Raw genomic sequence first — 21,554 nt, forward strand, 5'->3', positions numbered from 1 at the left:
GAGCTGGTAAATAACTATAAGCACCGTGGCCCAATTTATTAAAAGCCTCCTCTTCTATTATGCTGGTTCCACTTTACAACACTTTAACAACTTCTGGTTCCATTTCCACACTTTAACAACTTAGTTTGCACTCACTATTATTTACTGAGATTTTTACAGCACCTAGAGAGCCTGAAGGAGATCAGGGACACAGCTATCCTCAAAACTGTACAAAATCATAGCAAGTTTTATGAACATCAGAACCAGTGAAATCTTGTTTGTTAGGGCTTTGTGCCTTGTGGCAGACACGTGAGCTTCAGCTGTAAAGTTTGCTTAGGCTGGGACCTTTATAAAACCCCTATCCTTCCCCTGCAGCTGCAGCCCTCTCCTCAGGAGCGCATCTGTAAGATTTTCAATCACTTAGTTAAAGGAATCTTACAGCTTGTGTTGTGATGAAGATCTTTTTCAAATTAGTGGTCTGATGAGAAACATTGTATAAAAATAATTCCAGTTAAGGGGATTAACTGCTGCACTTGGATTCCAAAAATCATGAGGTTCCCTCATGATCACATTGAATCTCTATGTCATACTCCCGGTCAGAAGGACGGGAGACACGTTAAGGGCTTGTCGAGATGTCACATGTAAGTATTGTACAAATTTAACTAAAGTGATTTAACGGCAGTGTTTTAGCTGCAGCTGAGCCAGGTGAAAAGGGTACTGCCCTCAGCTGCTTGTCACCGTCCTCCTTATTGAAGGTAGCATCCTGCCACATTCCTCAGAAAAATGGTGTCTGTCATCTCTGCCTAGCCCACACCTATCAAAATCACCTAGAATACTTTAAACATTTAAAAGTAGGACTTTTAAAGCCTGGACCCCCCAAAAAACCCTAAAAACAAATTTTAGGAAGAACTTTGGGGAAGTGATGTTCTGTCAGCAAGTCTAAGGATGACCATATGAGAGGCAGTAACCTCTGACCCAGGTCAGGCTCATAGCCTTAGAAATATATGTACTTCAGTCAGTGTAACGTCTAATGTCTATGCAGTAGAAAATGTTGTGGGTTTTTTTTTTTTTTTAAATCAGTAAATCTCACCTCTATACATTGAGGGAAATAGATGATGTAAGCATAAGCAACTTAAAACTGTACCTGTAGTGACACTAATAGGATACACAGCTTTAAATATACTGCTTTCTGAAAGTGTTTCCTATTACAGGACATTTCTGTATCAGTGCTCAAATCAAATGTGAGCAGTTAATCTGGGATTCCTTGCACATCTGAAACACACTGCTGCCCTCGGTAATGGATGTGTAAAATTAGTCCCATCAAAGAATGAACACATATAAAATCAAAAGAACTGTGGCAGAAAAACTGCTTTAGCCCTGCAGTTTCAAACATCAGCTCTGCCTTCCTTAAGTGGGTACATGAGTTTTTCTTTTAGCATCAAAGGCCCATTCGCAGGAGATCTTAAACTGAGCGTTACCAGATCTTATTAAGAGCTTGAAGAGTCCCATATGGCAATCTGCCAACATCAAGCCAGGGCTTTTTGGTAACATTTGCATGCATTTTGCTGTTGTGTCTCTGTGTGTGTGTTTTTTTAATATGCTTTTAAACAAAGTAGGGGTGAAAGTGAATACAACTTCCTTCCAGGATTTCTGCCAGAAAGGATGAGAGACTATGTCCAAAACCCAAGGACTGCCTTCCAATAATCTGGAGCACACCCAAACCAGCACCCTAGCGGTACATGTTGTAGATACATCTTGGAGACAGCATACCAGGTGTATACAACACCATCTGGATTTGCGCCTCCTGCTTGGTTGACCTGAGGGGTACAAATCTATTTCAGACTAGAACAACGTTGTGGTTTATGACTTTATAGCACCTTTTATGTTTAATTAAAATACATGTGAACCACAGGCTGTATGCAATTAGTGGCCATACTCCTTGTCAGATCCTCAAAACCTGCACTCCAACTTGCTTACTTGCAAATATTTTTCTGGCATAGGGTGCAATACTTCTAGCGGTTGGGGAGTTTCATCCAAGTAAGCCAACGTGGACATATCAAGAAGTGCCTGGAGATCCAACAACCACTTGAAGCAAGGCAAAGCAACTCCTCTTTCGTTTATTAGCACTCAAATCATGCACTGGATTCAAAGTGAAAGTTGTCGATTTTGCTGCATTGCATGGGGAACCGGCGGCAGCGGCCTATGAATTCTGTGTTAATGAGAAGCCGGTAAGGTGCTACAATAAACACACAGGACTTCAAAAATACAGTGGTTAAGATGTATCTTTGCCCGAGAGACAGATTTCTCAAATCTGACCATCTAGAGGATATGCCATTACAAAAACTTTTGTTTACATTAAACAAACTCTTCGTGCTATATTGGTGAAATCACTTGGCCCCAAGTGCAGACTCTGCTTATGTGTCCCGCAAACCAGGAAGGCATGCAAAACAAAATCAAGTTTAATCAAAACAATAATCACGGCATGCCTCATCCTAGAACATTCTCACATTATAAAAGAAGTCCAGAAGTGAGAAAAAGCCTTATTCATTACTATGAAACACAACAGATGAAGACTAAGTCTAAAGAGGAATTGTAAGTCTGATTCAATTCTACCTGAAGGCAAAACCCAGTGAGACAGGGCTGCCAATCTTTTGTATGTGCATTTTTTGTGATTCAAGTTTGCATAAAGAATACACTCCCACACTTTAATGCTGTTTTAGTACAGTCATGGAATTTCTAATGAGCTGAATAACCTTTCCTTCTGTTGAGAAATTTAATGGTATTTATTTTTCTTATTTACTGTTACCAACAGCAGCTCAGCATTTTTATTTCATGGTTTGTAAAACAAATCTTTATTTCCCTGGTGAGACTGTATAAATACATTTTTCAGTCAGTGTAAACTATTAACAAAAGAAAAATCCAATGTTTCACAGTATGTCTGAAAAGAGGTTTTTTTGGATCAATTTTATTTTATAATATTTTTGCATGACTTCTTCTGAGCCTGAAGAATTTCTAGTAAGTGGCAAGGATCTATTGTAGTGAACTCTGTCCTCCCTCAGGGCAATTCTTTATTCAACCCAGGCCATTAGCAAGGGTAAATCAATGTTATCAGCTCACACACACTGACAGCTTGTGTGGTTCCCACTCCCTCATTCCTCCCGCCACATTATGGTATATTTTTATGCTCTCCAGGGAAATTCAATTAACAGTGTTAGTCTCCTCCTCTCAGTCGATGACTGACACCATCAAGATTCTTTTCACTGCCCATTGACATGTAAGATGTGTCTGCTGATTTCTTGACTTGCAAGTTAACAAGAGAATTACTATCCACTTCTATAAATGACTATGTACGATCTGTGCCGTAAACACAGTGACAGCTATTGAAATCAATCTTTCTTGACCTTATTGATTAGGACACTCAGATATAATAACACTTCTTCAGTGGTAATGTTTTGGGGGTAAAAACCCAAATCAACAACAAAACAATGCATGCCTATTAATACTATCAAATTTATCTTTTACTTCCCCACTGCAGGCTCAACAAGCAGAAAAACATTATGAACAATTAATGGTTAACATTTTGCTGCAACTCATGTCTCATTCAAAAAAAAAAATCTCAGAAAACATCTACTGATGAAAGGCTGGATACAACACCACTTCCCGGTAACAGTTTCCAATAATTATTTAGATAACTTTCAAAACAGATACATCTTTTTATAGTCTTCATGCAACAACATGTTTTCTATATTTTGAAATAAATAATTATTGAAAAATTAATTTGTTAACACAAACACCGCAAAATCTGAAAATGCTACAACTCTTTCAAAAACACTATTAAACTTGATCAGCAGCTCAAAGTAACTAATAGAATACATGGCAGAACCCTATACATCCCAGGCAGCATTTAGTATTTAAAAGCATGTGATATTAACAATTGTGTTCCACATTGACTAAGCTATGAAAAGCATCAAGCAGAGCTCTCGTCTTCACAGACACCAACTCCAAACCACAATGATGCAACCCCCTCCTCAGATTTCATTAATTTGGTTTCTCTCAGAAAGAGTTTTCATGATTTCTTGATTACAGATATGAAAGAAGTATTTTCTAATGGTTAGAGAGAGAACAGTACATAATGGTCCAGCTGAAAACTAAATACCGTGGTCCTAATGGAGAAAAAAAATGCCTTAGAAGACACAAAGCACTGTGGCAGCAGACTGACCATGATGAAACAGTAGAAAAGATGCAAATGCTATGCTAGCAATTAAAAAAATCTAACATTTACCATAAACCAAAACATGCTCTACAAACACAGCACTTAAAAAATTCAAAACATAGAAATATCCCATGTATATGCACATCATACCTTCATCCTTCATCAAAGACCTACCCCAAAAAATACAGGCTTTGTTGTACTCCAGGAAAACTCAACAGATTTGTGCTCCCTCAAAACTCAGCCATAACACCACAACGTGGTGGCTGTGACAGTAATGCTGGCTCCAATTCTCTCCTCTGTTCTCTGCTAACTCTTTTGGTCCTTACTGTAAGTTTACGGGTATGCACTATAAACTAGATGACTGAAATGGCCCAGGTTAAAAACAATCCTAATGAACATACAGTGGAAGTACAGCTTGTCATTATCCAGATGATCCAGCATCAGTCAAGCGTGTTTTCAGCACTTCTGCAAAACTGCCTATATAAAATCTGACGTCTAAATAAAAGCATCCACTGCTGCAACCACCACAGAAAAACGTAATAGCAGACACTGCTTGTTACACAGAAGTCATGTATTTATCAACACATGTTTAAAACATTCCCAAATCCAAACTGATGATATTTGAGGGCAACACAGTTTATAGGTTAATCATAAGTTATACGGTAACAGTCACAATACCTCTTTTTCCAGAATACGAGAGATCTCTCCTAAAGTCCTGTCCAGAGCAGAAACCTTGTTGTTCCCCAACGAACAGCTATCCTGCATTTGGAGGTGCTTTAGAAGGTCTTTTGCTAATCGCTGTAACCTTCAACATTAAACAGAAAACAAAGAGCAGTTAAAGCAAAAACTCTCCTGATTTTTACATTATTACATTAACATTACAGTTACGCAGTTTACATAAACTTCCATCTTTGTAGTGAAACGCTAACTGAATTTCAATAAAGCAATCATGAAAATCTGTGTAAAAGTATTACCATCTATACTGAACAGCACGTAAAATATGTAGTACAGCAAGGAGATACAGGCAGCTTAGAGTGTCTATGACATTTCACTATCTACTTTTTCAGGGAAATGGCATAGAAATGGTGTGAACGGTACAGCCATAAAGGTGTTTCTTTATTAGCTACATGTTTGTTTCTGTTGTTGTTCAATAGAGTTTATGTCCCTATTCTCCCTCCACAGCTTATCCTGCTAGTTTTTGCCATCTTAATTTTCAACATGGTTTCATCATCCTTTTCTTCCATCATTCAACCCTTTTCGCCCACCTAGCCGAGTAGTTCACTCTTGAGATGAGCAAGGGAAACAGAACAGCAGACTACTTGGCTAATTTCTTATAGGCATCATAAAAGAAATGGCTCTTTAGGGTTATTTGAGTATGTGAAAAGCAGTGACTTTGCAGACTACCTCAGAAAGGGCATTTTACTAATGAGGGTCAGTAATGAAGCCAAAATGCAGAGGTGGGAGAGATGTAGACACACGTGTGTTAGGATTCATTTCAATTTTACACATCTACATCTGGGCTATTCACCTATGCTCTCCTGCTAGGCAGTGAAAAGAAATATGCAGTACCAAGGCACCATTCATCTCATCCTAAGGTCTAAAATAAAACAGTCGAAAGACACTCATAATGTATCCTTCTTTGCCCTGAATACGAAGTCAGTAACTAGCTCAGATGTAGACTTCTACATCTGTAGATGCCTTAAGGCAGATGATATAAATGCTAAACAGAGCCCCTTGACGAGACTGAGAGAAGTAGGGAGGAAGTATCATTCGGTACTTGCCATGTATTTGTCAACCATTGCCTTAATACCTGCTACTGGCTGCTCTTAATGACAGGCTCAGCGTTTGGTGGACCTTTGGTTTGATCTGTTGAGCAATTTGTACTGAAAGTGGTACGAAGCTGGTAATTGAGCAGGATGAGTGGGAGAAATACCGTTGTGACTAGAAGCAAACATAGCTCTATAGGAAGGAAAAGAGACGGGAAGGGTATCAATGCTTATCATAAAATGGGAGATCCTCAGTGTAAAAGGGCCAGAAAGCATTCACAAAGTGACCACAGAGTAATAGCAAAGAGAAAATTACATTAACTAGCCTCTGAGAGGCAAGAAAGGAGACAGAATGGCTGGGGAATGTACCACAACAGTCACATGTATAAAAAAAAAAAATAAATCAGAATATTCATTTGGGGCAATGTCCTGGTTAGTTAGTTAGTTTTAGTTAGGTTAGAGTTAGTTTTCTTCCTAGTATCTTCCTAGTAGCTGGTACAGCGCTATGTTTTGGATTTAGCATAACGTTGATAACACACCAAAGTTTTAGTTGTTGCTAAGTGGTGCTTATACTAGTCAAGGACTTTTCAGCTTCTCCTGCCCTGCCAGCGAGAAGCTGGGAGGGGGCACAGCCAGGACAGCTGACCCAAACTGGCCAAAGGGATATTCCATACCATACAACGTCATGCTCGGGATATAAACTGGGGGGAGTTGGCCGGGGGAAGGGTGACGGCTGCTCGGGAACTGGCTGGGCATCGGTCGGCGGGTGGTCAGCAATTGCATCGTGCATCACTTATTTTGCATAGTCTTTTATCAATATTATTATTTTCCCTTCCTTTTCTGTCCTATTAAACTGTCTTTATCTCAACCCACAAGTTCTACTTCTTTCCTCCCCCGATTCTCTCCCCCATCCCACTGCAGTGGAGGCATTGAGCAAATGGCTGTGTGGTGTTTGGCTGCCTGCCGGGTTAAACCACAACAGGCAAGAATAGAGAGTTTCCACTTAGTCAATAGGAAACCGGTACTCTGTACCTTTTCTTTGAAAAAATTAAGAACTTTGTTAAAGGCTTTCAAGAGACTCTGAAGATACATACATGTTTTTAAAGTACAAACAAAAATGATTTGCAGAATTTTGGGTCTCGGACTTCTTATCATCTGGTCAGCTGAATCCACTAATATTCAGCCAGGATTTTTCTATGACAAGAAAAATAAAGGGAGATTATGTCCTGATGAGATTTTCTGCACTGCTATTTCCTCTGTGAAAAATGAGGTTGGAGGAAACCTCTGTCTAAGTAAGTAAGTCACAAGCTAAAAAGGGAAAGAAAATTAAAAGTCAAAACACAAATAATTGCAGGACTTGGGACAGTGAATGAGATGACCACTAACTCTGCTGAGCATAAGGAGTGGATTGCAGCACCAATTAAAAGTTGAATCGCTGCAGCCCAGGAAGATGATGTAGAAGCAGAGTATTTCAGGTATTCTCACAGAATGTGATTTAGAATGGCTATTGCCTTGGCAATATCCTAGTGCATTAAGCAAAAATAAAGACTTTCTCTCTTTGAAACATCTACCCAAAATCCATGATTAAAGCATATATAAAGCACTGAAAAAAGCCCACCATGCTATATTGTAACTTGATCTGACAGAAGACAGCAAGACGGGTTTCCATTTGCTTCATTTAACATCAGAGGAATGGAATTCAACCAGGATTAACCACAGAGGCTAAAGAAAAGGACTTTCCTAATTTACATCATGCATCAGCATACAAAGTGTGTAAGGTTTATCAAAACACTGCTCACAAGGACTCTATTACTATAACTATATTACATTGTCAACTTGTGTTGACAAATTCCCTTTCTTTCTCTTCAGTCTATAAAGATGCTACCTAAGTTAAACGTCATGTTCAGTTTCCGTCCTTAGTTAAAAAAAAAAAGCTGTACAACACGTTAACTCTCAAGGAAAAGCTTCCAGCTTTCTGTTTTGGCTAAAAGTCTTCTGGACACTTTTACCAAAATTCAAACTTTTTAATTGTGTGTTCAGCATCAAACAGTAAGAAACGAAGAATAAATATTCAGTTCTGCCACATTAAAGAATTACCTCTTACATCCTCATATCCTACTGTATGTTAGTCATCTGCCAAAAAAAGGTAACGTATGCTATGTGATCACATGGGGAAGAGAAGGGAAATAAAAACTCCCTCCTCCCACCAACTGAACCTTGGAGAAATTATTTTAATATCCTTTATACTGATGTCGTGGTTTAACCCCAGCCTCTCACTCACTCGCCCCCGGTGGGATGGGGGAGAGAATCAGAAGAGTAAAAGTGAGAAAACTCATGGGTTGAGATAAAGACAGTTTAATAGGTAAAGCAAAAGCTGTGCACACAAGCGAAGCAAACCAAGGAATTCATCCACCACTTCCCATGGGCAGGCAGGTGTTCAGCCATCGCCAGGAAAGCAGGGCTCTATCACACGTAACGGTGACTTGGGAAGACAAACACCATCACTCCGAACGTCCCCCCCTTCCTCCTTCTTCCCCCAGCTTTATATGCTGAGCATGATGTCACATGGTGTGGAATCTCCCTTGGGTCAGTTGGGGTCAGCTGTCCCGGCCGTGTCCCCCCCCAGCTTCTTGTGCCCCCCCAGCTGTTCGCTGGTGGGGTGGGGTGAGAGGCAGAAAAGGCCTTGACCCTGTGTCAGCACTGCTCAGCAGCAACGAAAACATCCCTGTGTTATCAACACTGTTTCCAGCACAAATCCAAAACATAGGCCTGTACTAGCTACTATGAAGAAAATTAACTCTACCCCAGCCAAAACCAGCACAAATGACTTCCTGGCAGTGTCAGAGAAATAAGAATAATTTTAGGACTGTTTCAAAGGACTAGAAACCTATGCAAGATGACCTGTGCTTGGATATAGAATTTATCATTGCTATGAACAGATTTGGAAAGAGAGAACTCTGTACATACTGTACTCCTTGTACACTCTTTGTATGCACTGTAGATTAATAATGCATGGTATCAACATCTGATCCAGCAACTACGTGGAAATACTGTTGAGTCCAAATCCAAACATTTCAAGACAATTATTTAATCTTCCTTCTGTCCTCCAATTTGCATTCCTCCAATGCTTACTATGCTGTACAGGGAATGATAAATAACTGAAAATTTACTGGGCTAAATAAAAGGGAAAGTTAATGTCTTTTTTTCTAAAGTTATTTACATCTCGCTAATTAAGATTTTAGTATTGCCCACAAACAGATAATTCAGAATGCAGAAGAAATATCATAAAGGACACAAGGCACGGATTGGTCTTGGAATGTTACCATAACGTAAACTTTAATAAATAGTATGTTCAGCAAATACAAATACATTATCTGATCTTTTTGCACTGCAAATGGGAAAATGAGGGATATTCATATTAAAGGTTTATATAGCAAATACATAAACACAATTAAACAAAGTATTGTATGAATTAAGGGTTTCTTTTTAGCATGGGCTAAATATTTTTAGCAGGTTTAATATATTTTATAAGCTAAAGGAAAGAGATCTGTTAATATTTACAGGCCACATTTCATCTCTAGAAAAAAAGCCTTGAAATAGTAACATCAATGTATTTCAGCACTTCCACATTTAAATCCATGATTTCTTGGCTGTACATTGAAGGTATGCAAGGAAGTATTAGTACGACTTGGCAGAGCGCTGGATTCTGTGCAGTTCCTGTACGGAAGGAGCGGTTACTCCTCCCGTACGTTCCTGCCGAGGGCGGCCAGATGCCAGCCAGACACACAGCCCCAATTCTTCCTGATGCAGCCTGTGCCTGGAGAGAACTGAGAAAGTCTGTGGCAGTTCCTGCCCGGCCTGAAACAGGGAGTTATGCTGTATCCTCTTAAAGCAACGTACAGCCCCTGCACTATTCTGTACTGCCTGCAGTTTGACCCCCTGCAGTAAAATTAATATACACGGTGGCACATGTGGCATACTCTGATCGCTCCAGGTGCACAATGGAAAACACCATTCTACATCTTGACATAGTCCCAAACACCGCTGGACATGAAACATCTAAATCTGCAGCTTCACACACCTTCTTTAGTTTTTGAAATGGAAGCTGCCTGGAAAATGATGAAAAGTTCCTATAATTTTCTGAATTTATCTGAATACCTGTAAGAACGCCCTAGCAATTCTCTGCAGATGAAATCTACTCTCCACCCAATCATAAAGCAGGTATTTAAGTTTAATTGAATTTTATTTTATTTATACTTCGGCTCTTCTATAGTTCACATAGCTGTTTGGAAACTAAATTTTGCACAAATACTTCCAGCTTCAGAGAGTATCTGATCTTTTCCCAGTAATCAGTATTTTGGTATAATACCTTATAACTGGTCTAAATGGACCCTATCCTACTACACCAAGAAAACCTACAAGGTAAGTTTATCTTGTGAATGCACTGATGCACCATAGGGAAAATAAGGAAGAACTGTATTGTTAAAGGCATTTAGCTTTGGGCCTCTGCAAGAACAAACTTCACACTACATTCCCATCTTTTCTCCAGCAGACTCTTACAGGAAATAATTTTTCATTTCCTACTCTCCTCTTTTTGTGCTGCAGTCCTTTTTCAGAATAATAGTGGTTCCCATTTCCATACTATCTGAAATGTCCCTTTACATAGTTTAAAAAAAAAGGGAAAGTAAAAAGAAAAAGTGAAAAAACCCAATTCCTTCTTGCATGAGGAGAGACTGGCTAAAGTATTAGACTAGGGAGTTAAATTTTTTTGTCCTGCAATCCTGCTAACTCCCTTTAGGCATATGGTAATCTTTCATTACCTTACTTTCCCTGCTTGTATTAAAGGATGACAATTACACTTTGCTACCTGCAGATTGCTTTAACACTGAAATATACGGCCTTTGGATTAGAAGATACTAAGTACATGTAAATAACACTGATTTTGTGAAAACATTTTCCTTCCTTTTAAAAATGTGCTCTGATGGACACCAAAGAATGCTGCGAACAGAAAAAAACATCACCAACGCACCTTTTGACAGGCTAACTTAACGGACTGGACTCTAAATAATTTCATTCAGATCAGTTCTCAGAGAATACGAATTAATACTACAAATCCATCAAGAGTCCACCAGCATTTATCAAATGACCTAAGTGCCACCAGTGACCAACCAGTTAATGCACAGCAGAGAGAGGCCAGGGAGCAACAGACTGGCTGCCCCCAGGTGAGAACGTACATACTCCTTTTCCTTGAAAGTCCCTCTCGCCACATGAAATAGTTCAGAGAGCAAAATACCTACCAAACAAGGCAGTATTTGGAATTATTCCCCCCTTGCACATTACGGGACACAATTTTTTTAATAGATACTAAAAAGAAAAAAAATCTGTAACAGACATCTTCTTAAAAAGAACTACTTAAAACCTTTCACAATCCCACTCAGGAATCAGATTCAGTACTCTGAAACTGAAAAAGGTATACATACCATGTCTACCAAAGCAGGATCAACCCTGTCTGCTTACTGATATTAGTGTATTACCAATGTAAAGCTTAGAAAGCACTTGGATCAGTGCTTCCTTAGTGCAAAAGGTTTTATAAATCTGCAAACCTAACAAGAACTACTGAAACAATCCATCAGCTGCAGCAGGAAATCAGTGGTCTCATAATATTAAGGTGGCTTAATCTTAAAGGTGATCTAAAAAGGCTTTTTACCTGCCAAAGACTAATTCTGGGTTCTGTCTTTCTTCTGTAACAACTGACAACGTGACTAAGAACTAAAATCAGATAAGAAATTGCATTCCATAAATGGTTTTAGTTGTTTGCAAAGACACAATCAATTTGGGAGGAGAGGAGGGAGTAAACAAATGTGGTGTAAGCAAGGAAGCATAAGTTATATTTAATGATTTCATTCTAAAACACATTCGCTTCTGTTAAGCAAATAAATCAATCTACCAATTGTGTCCCATTTTAAATGGAATTTTAAAAAAACTTTTTCATTTTTAAATTCCACAGCCCACTAAGTTAAAAAGTATTTTCTGTTCATTAGTATACTTCCCCTCCAATCTGAATACCTCAAACCTTCCTCAGGAACAAACAAAAAGTATTGGCTTTTGTTTTGACACAAAGAACACATTTAGCACTCTCACTTTTTACCCACTTCATTCTGTGACGTGACTTTTCTCAGTAACTTCGCAGATCTCCTGAGAGCATGTGTCAGATAGCTGTTAAGACTCCTAGTATTGGCAAGAGTTTGCGCTCTCTCAGCCAGGTACAGTAGCAGTTAATATTAGCTCATAGCACAGTACACTGTGTTCCCGATAAAAAGGCAATAGTCTAACTATTTTCATAGCTTCCTAATGTCATAATGTTTCAGTGGAGATCTACTACTGTTTGTTTCTTTCAGCTGATTCTTCTTCCTACTGTTCTTGGTTAAATGGGATCCTATACTTAGTTCTGTTAAAAAGGTGTTTTCCTATTAATTTTTTCTGTATTAAGTATATGTTTTTCCATGTAAACAGATATGGTCTGGGCTAAAACTCTTGCCTCATGAAATTTCTTGTCCTCTCATCCTTTCCTTTAAAGAGAGAGAGAAAACTACCCTTCCCTATCCTTCTTCAATTTTTTTCATGTATTGTGTAAACAAATTTTAATAGAAATAAACTGGGCTTCTGGTTGACTCAGTCCTCTATTTCTTCTTAAAAAGTCGGTTCATACTAGCACTCCCATCACTACCCCCTCGATATCAAAGAAGCCTGCAAACATTTGAGCCCAGACGGTAGGTAAAAAGTTGTGTAATTTTGGAAAACAATAACTATATCTGAAACTCTGTTCTAAAAGTCTAGATGTAAGCATCAGCTAGATCACTAGATTTCTACATGAAGACTGCAGAAGAAATCTCCCAGAAGATCTGTGATGACAAGTGAGCTACACAGTGGCCATCATACCAGTTCACATCTAAAAGGGTACAGCCCTAACAGAGGCAATAAAGGAGGAAAATAAGAAAGCAGAAGGAACAGAAGATTCTGCCTGAAGCACGCTAGCATTTCATTAAGTAAAGAGAAATTAAAATGGTAAATTCAGGATTAGTCAAGAGATTACCAAAAATTCTGAGTTTCTGCTGCACTGCAATTGAGACACAACTGACCAAATTACATCACTGATAGTCAGAAGTCAGAAAGAAACTGAAGTGGAAGCACTACAGCTTCTCAGTATTTTCAGAGTCACTCAAAGGCCCCACATTTCTACTTTCTGACAACTAGACCCTAATTTTTTATTTTCTGGTAGCAAAGAAAAGCAAAACACAGAAGCTACAAATCTAAAAGTCTTAATCTGCCATGAAACTAATCTTGAAAATTGAAGTGCTGATTACTAAGAAACGAAGCCAACAACAGAACCTTCTTCCCCAATGTGTTTATGCAGGTGTGCCATCTGGTGGAGATGTTTCATTTTCTTATGTCAAACCTCAGTGATGGATTTTTATGATTTTAAAATACATACTGAGATTCAGCAGCAGGTTTTCAAACTACTGAAAAGACTACATGAAAGATAAGGCATACAGGCTAGTTGTATATCCAACCAAGGAAGCCTAACAGCAAGGATCTGAACATCTTAACCAACAGTAACTGATAAAAAAATGCTACCTTCAAGTATAGCAGCAATTTAGGAGTGATAGAAGCAACCACAAAACATACAGGATCTGGTACAGGTTACTACCTCAGTCTGAAGACAAATATCCCCAGCCTGGAAAGTAGTCGTAATTTTAGGATGAAGGTATTTGAATCCAGCTGTTGAGACACCACAGCCTCTTGACTGACCTGCCACAGACTTTGTGAGCACAACTGTAAGAAAGGCATGCCCGCTACCCTGTTTAACAACAAACTGTAAATGGATGTCTCAGGAACATTAAGAACAGGACAAGCATGCACAATCCCCTTCACTAATCCGTTTCTTGTCACCATTTTCAGCTTAGGAATCTCTTGGGTTGGATGTAGTTTCCTAGAACTGCAGGTAAACTTTTAGCATCTGCATGATTTCCATACATCTAATTACACACTGCATTAAGAATCACTGTCTTTGGTTTCTTTTGAACCTGGCTCTGTCTTCATTCTGTGCTCCCTCATTCTGATACCAGGAAGGACAGCAAACAATCAACACCCATCTTTTCCATGCCATTTATGGCCTCACAGATCTCTCTAACATATCCCCATTAAAACCTTCTCCCATTATCACACTTTTCTCCAGAATGAGAAGTGCTAGTTTACTTAATCTCTAATACAGAAGTTATACCAGAAATTATTACTGATTTCCTTTCCTGCTCTCTCTGAACCTTTAACAATTCTAGCATATCTGTTCTGAGATGAAGAACCAGAACTGCACATAGTATTCAAAAGATGTAGATGACCCAGGCATTTGTACATAATGACGTTCTTTGTTCTGTTTTTGTGCCTTTCTAAATAATTTTAACAAAGGACTGCCTTTAACTGCTAAGACTACTGAGCTGACATCATCTTGGAACTACCTATCACTTCTGTAAGTTCAAAGCCCACACTTTGTATGTGAAGATATAATTGAGTTCTGCCTTCCCCCTCCATTGTGTAGCACTTAATATACACTGGATTTCACCTGCCATTTTACTGCCGAGTCACTCACTCTCTTCAAAATTATCATTCAGTATCAGCTCTTGTCCCTACTATCCTGAATATTTTTGCATCATCATCAAACTGTGTCACCTCACTGCTTGCCCTTTTTTTCTAAGTCACTTGTGAATATGTTGAACATCACAGGACTGCAGAACTCTATCGGTAACCTCCCTATTCTGCAAGGATTGATCATATATATACTCCACTTCTTTTCAGTTTTTTAACTGATTTCCACTTAGGCTACAGCTATATAGTTTCTTTTAAAATCTTTAGTGATAGACCTTATCAAAAGCTTTTTGGAAATCCAAATGTTCTGCATCTTTTGCCAACCACTTTCAATGGAATCAGAAAGCAAAAGCTGAGCAATTTTCAGTTTCTAACTAAGGAGGAGGATAGGAGTGATAATAGGTCTCGTTTTAATCTTACCATCCAACTGTTTTCATCTGTGTCTCATCCTAGACAATAAAAAGGTCTAGTCTTTAAAAAGCTCAATGCCAGATTAAGACATCTGTGCATTAAAATATCTGTGCTTTCACCATATGAACCTTTGTTTCTGACCAAATGGAGGCCAAACATAAGATTTTCAGTCCCAGAATTCCAGTGCTGAATTTTCACCATCAGTCTTGAAGTACAAAGCTGGAACCTTCTTGCTTCCAGGTAAGAAAAGGATGAGCATATGTTCTCTTTACTATTGCATCTTACATGGTTTAAGATATACAGTGCTTTCAGAAAAAATTGCATTTAAAAGGTCTGACCTTTGGTATTAGAAACCAATCTGTAATTCAAGATGGCAATATCCCCATATTGAGTGGGAACCTTATCACACTTGCTCTACTGGAAATTTCAGAAGCAATTCTGCTACAGACAGGGGGGGAAAAAAGTGTATGTCTAAAATATATAAAGTTAAATGCTTACTTGGCTTTAAATGGGGAATCAGAGACAGCATTTTTTGCTTCCATCAAACTCTCATATTCCTTTGCCCTGGAGAAGAAAATATTAATTATTATTGACTATTGTCTAAAGCGTACAGCATGTATTACCAGCGACATAATTCTAACCTTTGGGTTTTTTCTATTTCATAGTAATGCACGGCATTTCTGTCAATTCTGCCCTGTCATAATCCATACTAACGCTTAACTATTGGCCATTAACAATTTGTGATTAATATGACTACTTTAGAGTAACATCCGTACACAAGTGGTGTATTTAAGTGACTTTCCAAATGGTAGAAAATGGTACAAGTGATATATACAACAACTGCAGTAACCTACTGCTTATTATAAAATTATCACATTTATCTGATGAAAATATTAGTAATTTAGACACATAGTGCAGATCAGAAGATCACTACATCACAAAGATTATAATTAACATATAAATAATTTGTTATATTTACAGGTACAGGAGTATTTTTTATGTAAATGACTGTATTGTAACATAATGAACCCTGTTAGGCATACAGCATAGAAGTAAATACCTCCACAAATGACTGTTTTACTGCTGGAAATAGAAACACAAACCTCTCTAGTCCCTTAAAAGTATTGTTTACGCTGGCCACATGCCAAAAAAGTATGGCGGGAGACAAGCCTTTTTTTTTTTCCACTGCTTGTTTTGACTCCAGCCAGCCTGTGCCAACCAGTGAAAGTCATCACCAGCTCATCAACCAAAACAGGATGCACAGTAGTAATTCTGTAACCTTTTATAACACATACACACACAAAGTAAAACTAATCCAGACACTAGAGCGATGCAGAAAAACTCAATTCTCAGAGACAGGGCCCTGCGATGAAGAAACATCCAGCAGGCAGCATTTAGCTATTAAAAACATTTGATCCATTAAAATTGCTCTTTCAATTTTTATTCTGAAATGAAGACTTCACAGATGCAACACGGATCTCTAGGGACTTCAGGGAGATCAAGCCTCTTGAGGTTGTGTTCTCAGATGAACAGGGGACAACATCATTCATGGCTTGGAAAATTCTTCAAAAAAAACTGTACAGACCCCCAAAGGAAACTTAACTGGCATGCTGGACTGAATCTGTGATTAGGTATGTGATCTGTCTGTCTCTACCAAGAGCACCCGTAACAAGCCCCAGAGGAAAGTGCCAAAAGCCCCTCAGGACAGAAGGGGGGGGGGGGGGGGGGGGGCGGGAACCTGCCTCAGGGCAACTTCCACCCATAAAAATGGTGTTTCCTATTAATTTTCAAGGTATTCTGAATATTAACTGCTGTCACAGTTGACATTCTTGCCAACTTTACAAACGTCCAATTGTTTTTTTCAAATTTAAGATTTTGACAATGGCTTCCAATGGGAAAAGTGTTTCATTGCTGCACTGCAAAAAAAAAAAAGATTTAGTAAAGATTTAATTCCTATTATTTCTCTCAGATACATATAACATATACTGCACGTTTCTTTATATTTTGTGTTCACCCAAGTGGATCAAGTTTTCTAAAGCTACTCAAATTTTCCCTCGGCTTGCTTAACCTATACAACTTATGCTACATGCAAATATTGTTACATTACCACTAGCTCAGATTTGTGGATCATTAATAAAGCTATTAATCACAACTGAATTTAGTATTAAACATGAAGGTGAGATTACTTTATTAACCTTTTGCCTTCTTTCCTGCCTCTTAGCCAGAAACAACACATTTCAGCTTTCAGTTTTGTACAGACAAGTCAGTCAAACATGAGTAATCACTTAAAATATCTGTTACTAAACGAACACAACTGGAGTGCTTTAAACCCATTGCAAAGCATATCTCAACCGTATGTACTTCCTAGCTGGTAACTACACCTCTATTGCTTGAGGTTAGCTTTCATCAAGCCTCCTTTTGCCATGCAGGTACCAAAGTATTTTTCTGATAGCAGCTCATACATGTTAACCTGAGATAATTTACTTCGCTATATATCAGTTGTTACTATAGCACCAGTTTAATGGCTTAGGGTTATAAATATTATTAATAAGACTAACAAAACTTCTCAACATATCTAATAACCCATTGATCACAATTTGTCCCCTCATTCACCTTTGCCCTTCATTGCTTTGATATTGTAATAGTGATTTAAGATCTAGAAACTCAGGAGAGCAACAGGAACCTATTTGAATGCAGTTACTTATTTTTTTCAAGTTTAAAATATCACAGCTTCCTAGAAACTGAAATGAATGTATAATTTCAAGTCTTGAGATATAAGGGGGTTTGTTATAACTATTTCTTTTTCTAGAGATGAGGAATAGTTGCAAATATGTACTAAAACGTGGTTTGTAGGTAATCTGCTGTTAACATCTGTGAAACTATGTGAATTATCGACATCAATGCTCTTCACCTTCAAACCATCCTCAATAAATCAATTATTAAGTACTTGAACTATATATTCCACCTAAGTTTTGAGCTGATTTTGAGCGGTAAACCCCCAGCCATCCGGTGGTAGTACTGTCCAGATTGCTGGGCAGAAACATAGTAGACATTACCTAAGTTATTTAATTTAGTATTTCATATTGTAATTCTGATGTTATTGCTTTAGCCACATAACTTAAGATAATCCTCTTTCATTTTCTGAACATGGAAAACCTCCCCACCTCACCAGTAATTAGCTTACATGCAGGAACATCCAGGCAGTATTTGTCTTTACTATGCCTATTACTATTACTCAAGTGTCAATTATAGTAACTGTAGAAGACTGGCAAGACTTGCATGGCCAAAATTAATTTCCCAAATGGATTTTTTTTTTCGCCTCATCAATATTTTGTTTGAAATTCCATGGAACAACCTTTGCTTCATATTGGTACTGGACATTTTTATTAATAAGTCTTTTGTGTTAACATTAGAAAACTCATGGTGAAATCTTCAATTTAACTCGGTTATCTTCAAGGACAGTAATCCCATTGAAAAGTTTAGTCACCCTTTAAAACTAAAAACAAGCTTAATGGACATGAATTTCATGTCTCGCCAATACAACTCCCTTTTAGATTTTGAAACTTTCACTGTATTTTTCAATAGTATATCACCTTTGTAAAATTATGCCCCTTTATTACTGTTTTAATTATAATTTTTGATGATGAATATGCTGACTCACCCAGCAGTCTGACACATAAGAATTCAAAATGTTCTGAAAAAGTTTTTCAACTATCAGTGCCAGTAACAAATTGCTATTTGAACTTGTATTCCCAGGTCTGACAAATCTTTGACTAAATTCAACAGAAGCAGCTCTTGAGAAAGAATTAAAATTGGACGCAATAACTGCATTAAATCAACAGGTAATATGAATAACGCTGCATCTTGAGCAATCAGAAACCTGGAAGAACATGTTATCCAGTTCCAACAGTCTCTTCTAATGTGGTATTTGGACAGTGGATTTGCTCACCCAAAGAGGAAAACAATCAGAAACAGTAATACATTGTAAAAGTATTGTGGTTTTGAAGACTAATGTGCCATTATTAGCACTATTATGAGTTAATAAAACATCTCATTTTTACTGTAGCTCTAAAAATCCATTCGGGTGTTTTTCTCTTATCTATAACCCTTCTTGCTTAAAAACAAGGCAGAGGAAATATGTAACAATGATTCTTACCTTCTGAGAAGTATTTTTAGAGATAAATGCAAAAATCTGTTATAATATTCAGTTAAGTATTAACCTCAGCTGGGGACGATTCAGCTATAAAGACTGACACTGCCAGTTCATGATATAATGATCTCCTGCATATCATACTGATTTGCAGATGTCACTTTTTAGACTAATAACAAATTGCAGGTCTGACAACTCACTTTCCATTTTAAGGTATTTTTAACTTTCTTTTTGTTGTGACAGGCAACAAGAAAATGATTAAATTTAGTCATGGGATTTGACACTACAGCAGGCTGACTTCTATTTGTTGATTGCTATTGATTTTCTTTGATACTTCATTTAAAAATCAATAGCTAGAAAGAAAAATAGGCATGGTTTACACAAATTTAAACATGCTATTGTATGCTAGAAGAGGCTACAGTTTTGGCAGGGCACTAGCATCCAATTATGAGAAAAGCTCTTAACAGGTGAAACCAAGGGCTCCAGATCGATATTCAGTTTTCTTTCTCAATCAGAGAAAGTGGCCATAAATTAGGCTCATCAGTGTTATTTTCATGACACTCCCAAAGCAAATAATTTTAAATTTTTTTTCAGCCTTCCACTGTACTCATACTAAAGGACAAAAGGTAAAGTTTAGAACAAAGCTTAAAGAAAAAAAATTAAAAATAAATTTTTACTACCTGGAGTTCATCCGTGCCTTTAGCTTTTTGGCTTTCTTTTTAGTTTTTTGTTTCTCCTCTCCATCTTTTAATGGTTCCACAGGAACAGAACTCTCAATCACAATATCCACAATGTACTTTTTTAATGACAGGTGCTCCTGCAGGAAATATGGAAATAATACTTAATCTTACAGTATGTGATGGAGATCAGAGATTATCTTCCCAGGAAGCAGCAGTGGTAAATATTTAACAAAACGTTAAGAAACTGAAGAAAAAATTTAAAATAAATTTTGGAAGAGATTATTTCATACTGGAGAGAATACATCACGGGTATTACAAAGAGAAAAGGAAGAATAATTACTGAGAGAAGCAAAGGAGAATAAATATTGTCCCGCTTTTTCAAGAAACTGTTACCTAACAGCTATGAACTCCAAGTTGACATCCTCTCTCTTCTCCAAGCTGCCTTTTACAGCCACGTGAAACCAATGCCCTGCCCTACCAACGTAACTCATTATATTAAATGAACTAATTCTGGTTTACGATTTTAACTCTCCTTGAAAACCTAAACTTGTCTTTTGTTAAAAAACATTGATACTATTCACTACTTACAACATTAACATTTATTGATGGGAATATTACTTTTCCTCTCACATTAACAAATTTGCATTTAAATAAAGTATTGGTAAAATTTCAGTTGCCCACAGAAGAAATGCTTTAATTACGAAATAGTACAGTTTTGACATAATGGCATGCAAGAAAAGGGAATGTGATTACACCATGTGATTTTAAATAAAAGCTTTGTTTCAAGATTTTAAAAAATGTTACAAGAAATTTCCTATTTCCTCAGAGGTACTTTCAGTGGAAGTATAGACTACCCCAATGCAGTTCAACGTCTACATTTAAAATAAATACTTATAATTTAGAGATGAATAACCAACAAAGCTATTCCCCTAAAGCTGTTCTCAATTTTGACTAACCTATGCTATCCATGAATGGACATGTAGGTGCTTGTAACAATTCCGATGACCAGCGGACTATCCAGAAACTACACATGCAAAGAAAACACCCAAAAAAATCAAAACCAAAAAAAACCCTAAAAAACCGCACAGCTGCTAAACTGTTGACTGCCTTATTTTTCCTCAGTTCTCTCGTTAGAAATTTACTCAAAGTACTCTATGCAGCGTTAGATTTCAGCAACCAAGAAGGATTTCTACTCTTGCGTGCCCCTTCTGAACTTACTTTTCCATTTAAATGTGCATTACTGAATTTAACCTCTTCTGAACTATCAATGTACTTCAGACCCTTGTCAGCGCAAGAAGCTTACACAAATTTAATCAACACAATTTTAAAAGTGACCCACTTAAACCACTACAATGTCCTCAGTCTACTTTGGTTGAAAAATATGTGTAACCTCATGTTCTGCACGATACTGCAACGTCCTTCTATGACAGTAAAAGACTAACAGACACATTCACACTACTGAAAACTCTCGTACAAATACCTCATTCGCAACAAGTGAACACCGTATCTCCATATTGCACTGTGGCTGCTCGTACTACTGGGCTACAAAAGCCAAATGTATCAGGTTTATTTTTACAAATAACAATAAACAACTAGTTTAACGCCAGTTATTAGAATGTATTTACCACATTTTTAATATACTGAGGCTTATTTTAGATTTGTTTTCTTATAGAATACTGAACACATTATGAAGTATAGGTCACCATTGCTTATTA

At 37.6% G+C, this 21,554-nt stretch overlaps 1 protein-coding gene across 1 annotated transcript in view; it reads right to left on the reverse strand.

Annotated features, from left to right (window-relative positions):
• SCAPER (S-phase cyclin A associated protein in the ER) overlaps window positions 1-21,554 on the reverse strand; it is a 170,569-nt gene that overhangs the window by 74,019 nt on the left and 74,996 nt on the right. The window contains exons 21-23 of the mRNA XM_076348457.1: window positions 19,840-19,976; window positions 15,508-15,573; window positions 4,871-4,997 (exon numbers count right to left, since the gene is read on the reverse strand). Of these exons, the coding sequence (XP_076204572.1) occupies window positions 4,871-4,997; window positions 15,508-15,573; window positions 19,840-19,976 (330 nt within the window). The remainder of the gene's footprint in view (window positions 1-4,870; window positions 4,998-15,507; window positions 15,574-19,839; window positions 19,977-21,554) is intronic.

Source organism: Aptenodytes patagonicus, chromosome 10 (genome assembly GCF_965638725.1).
Source record: "Aptenodytes patagonicus chromosome 10, bAptPat1.pri.cur, whole genome shotgun sequence".
In the NCBI taxonomy this organism is placed as follows: domain Eukaryota; kingdom Metazoa; phylum Chordata; class Aves; order Sphenisciformes; family Spheniscidae; genus Aptenodytes; species Aptenodytes patagonicus.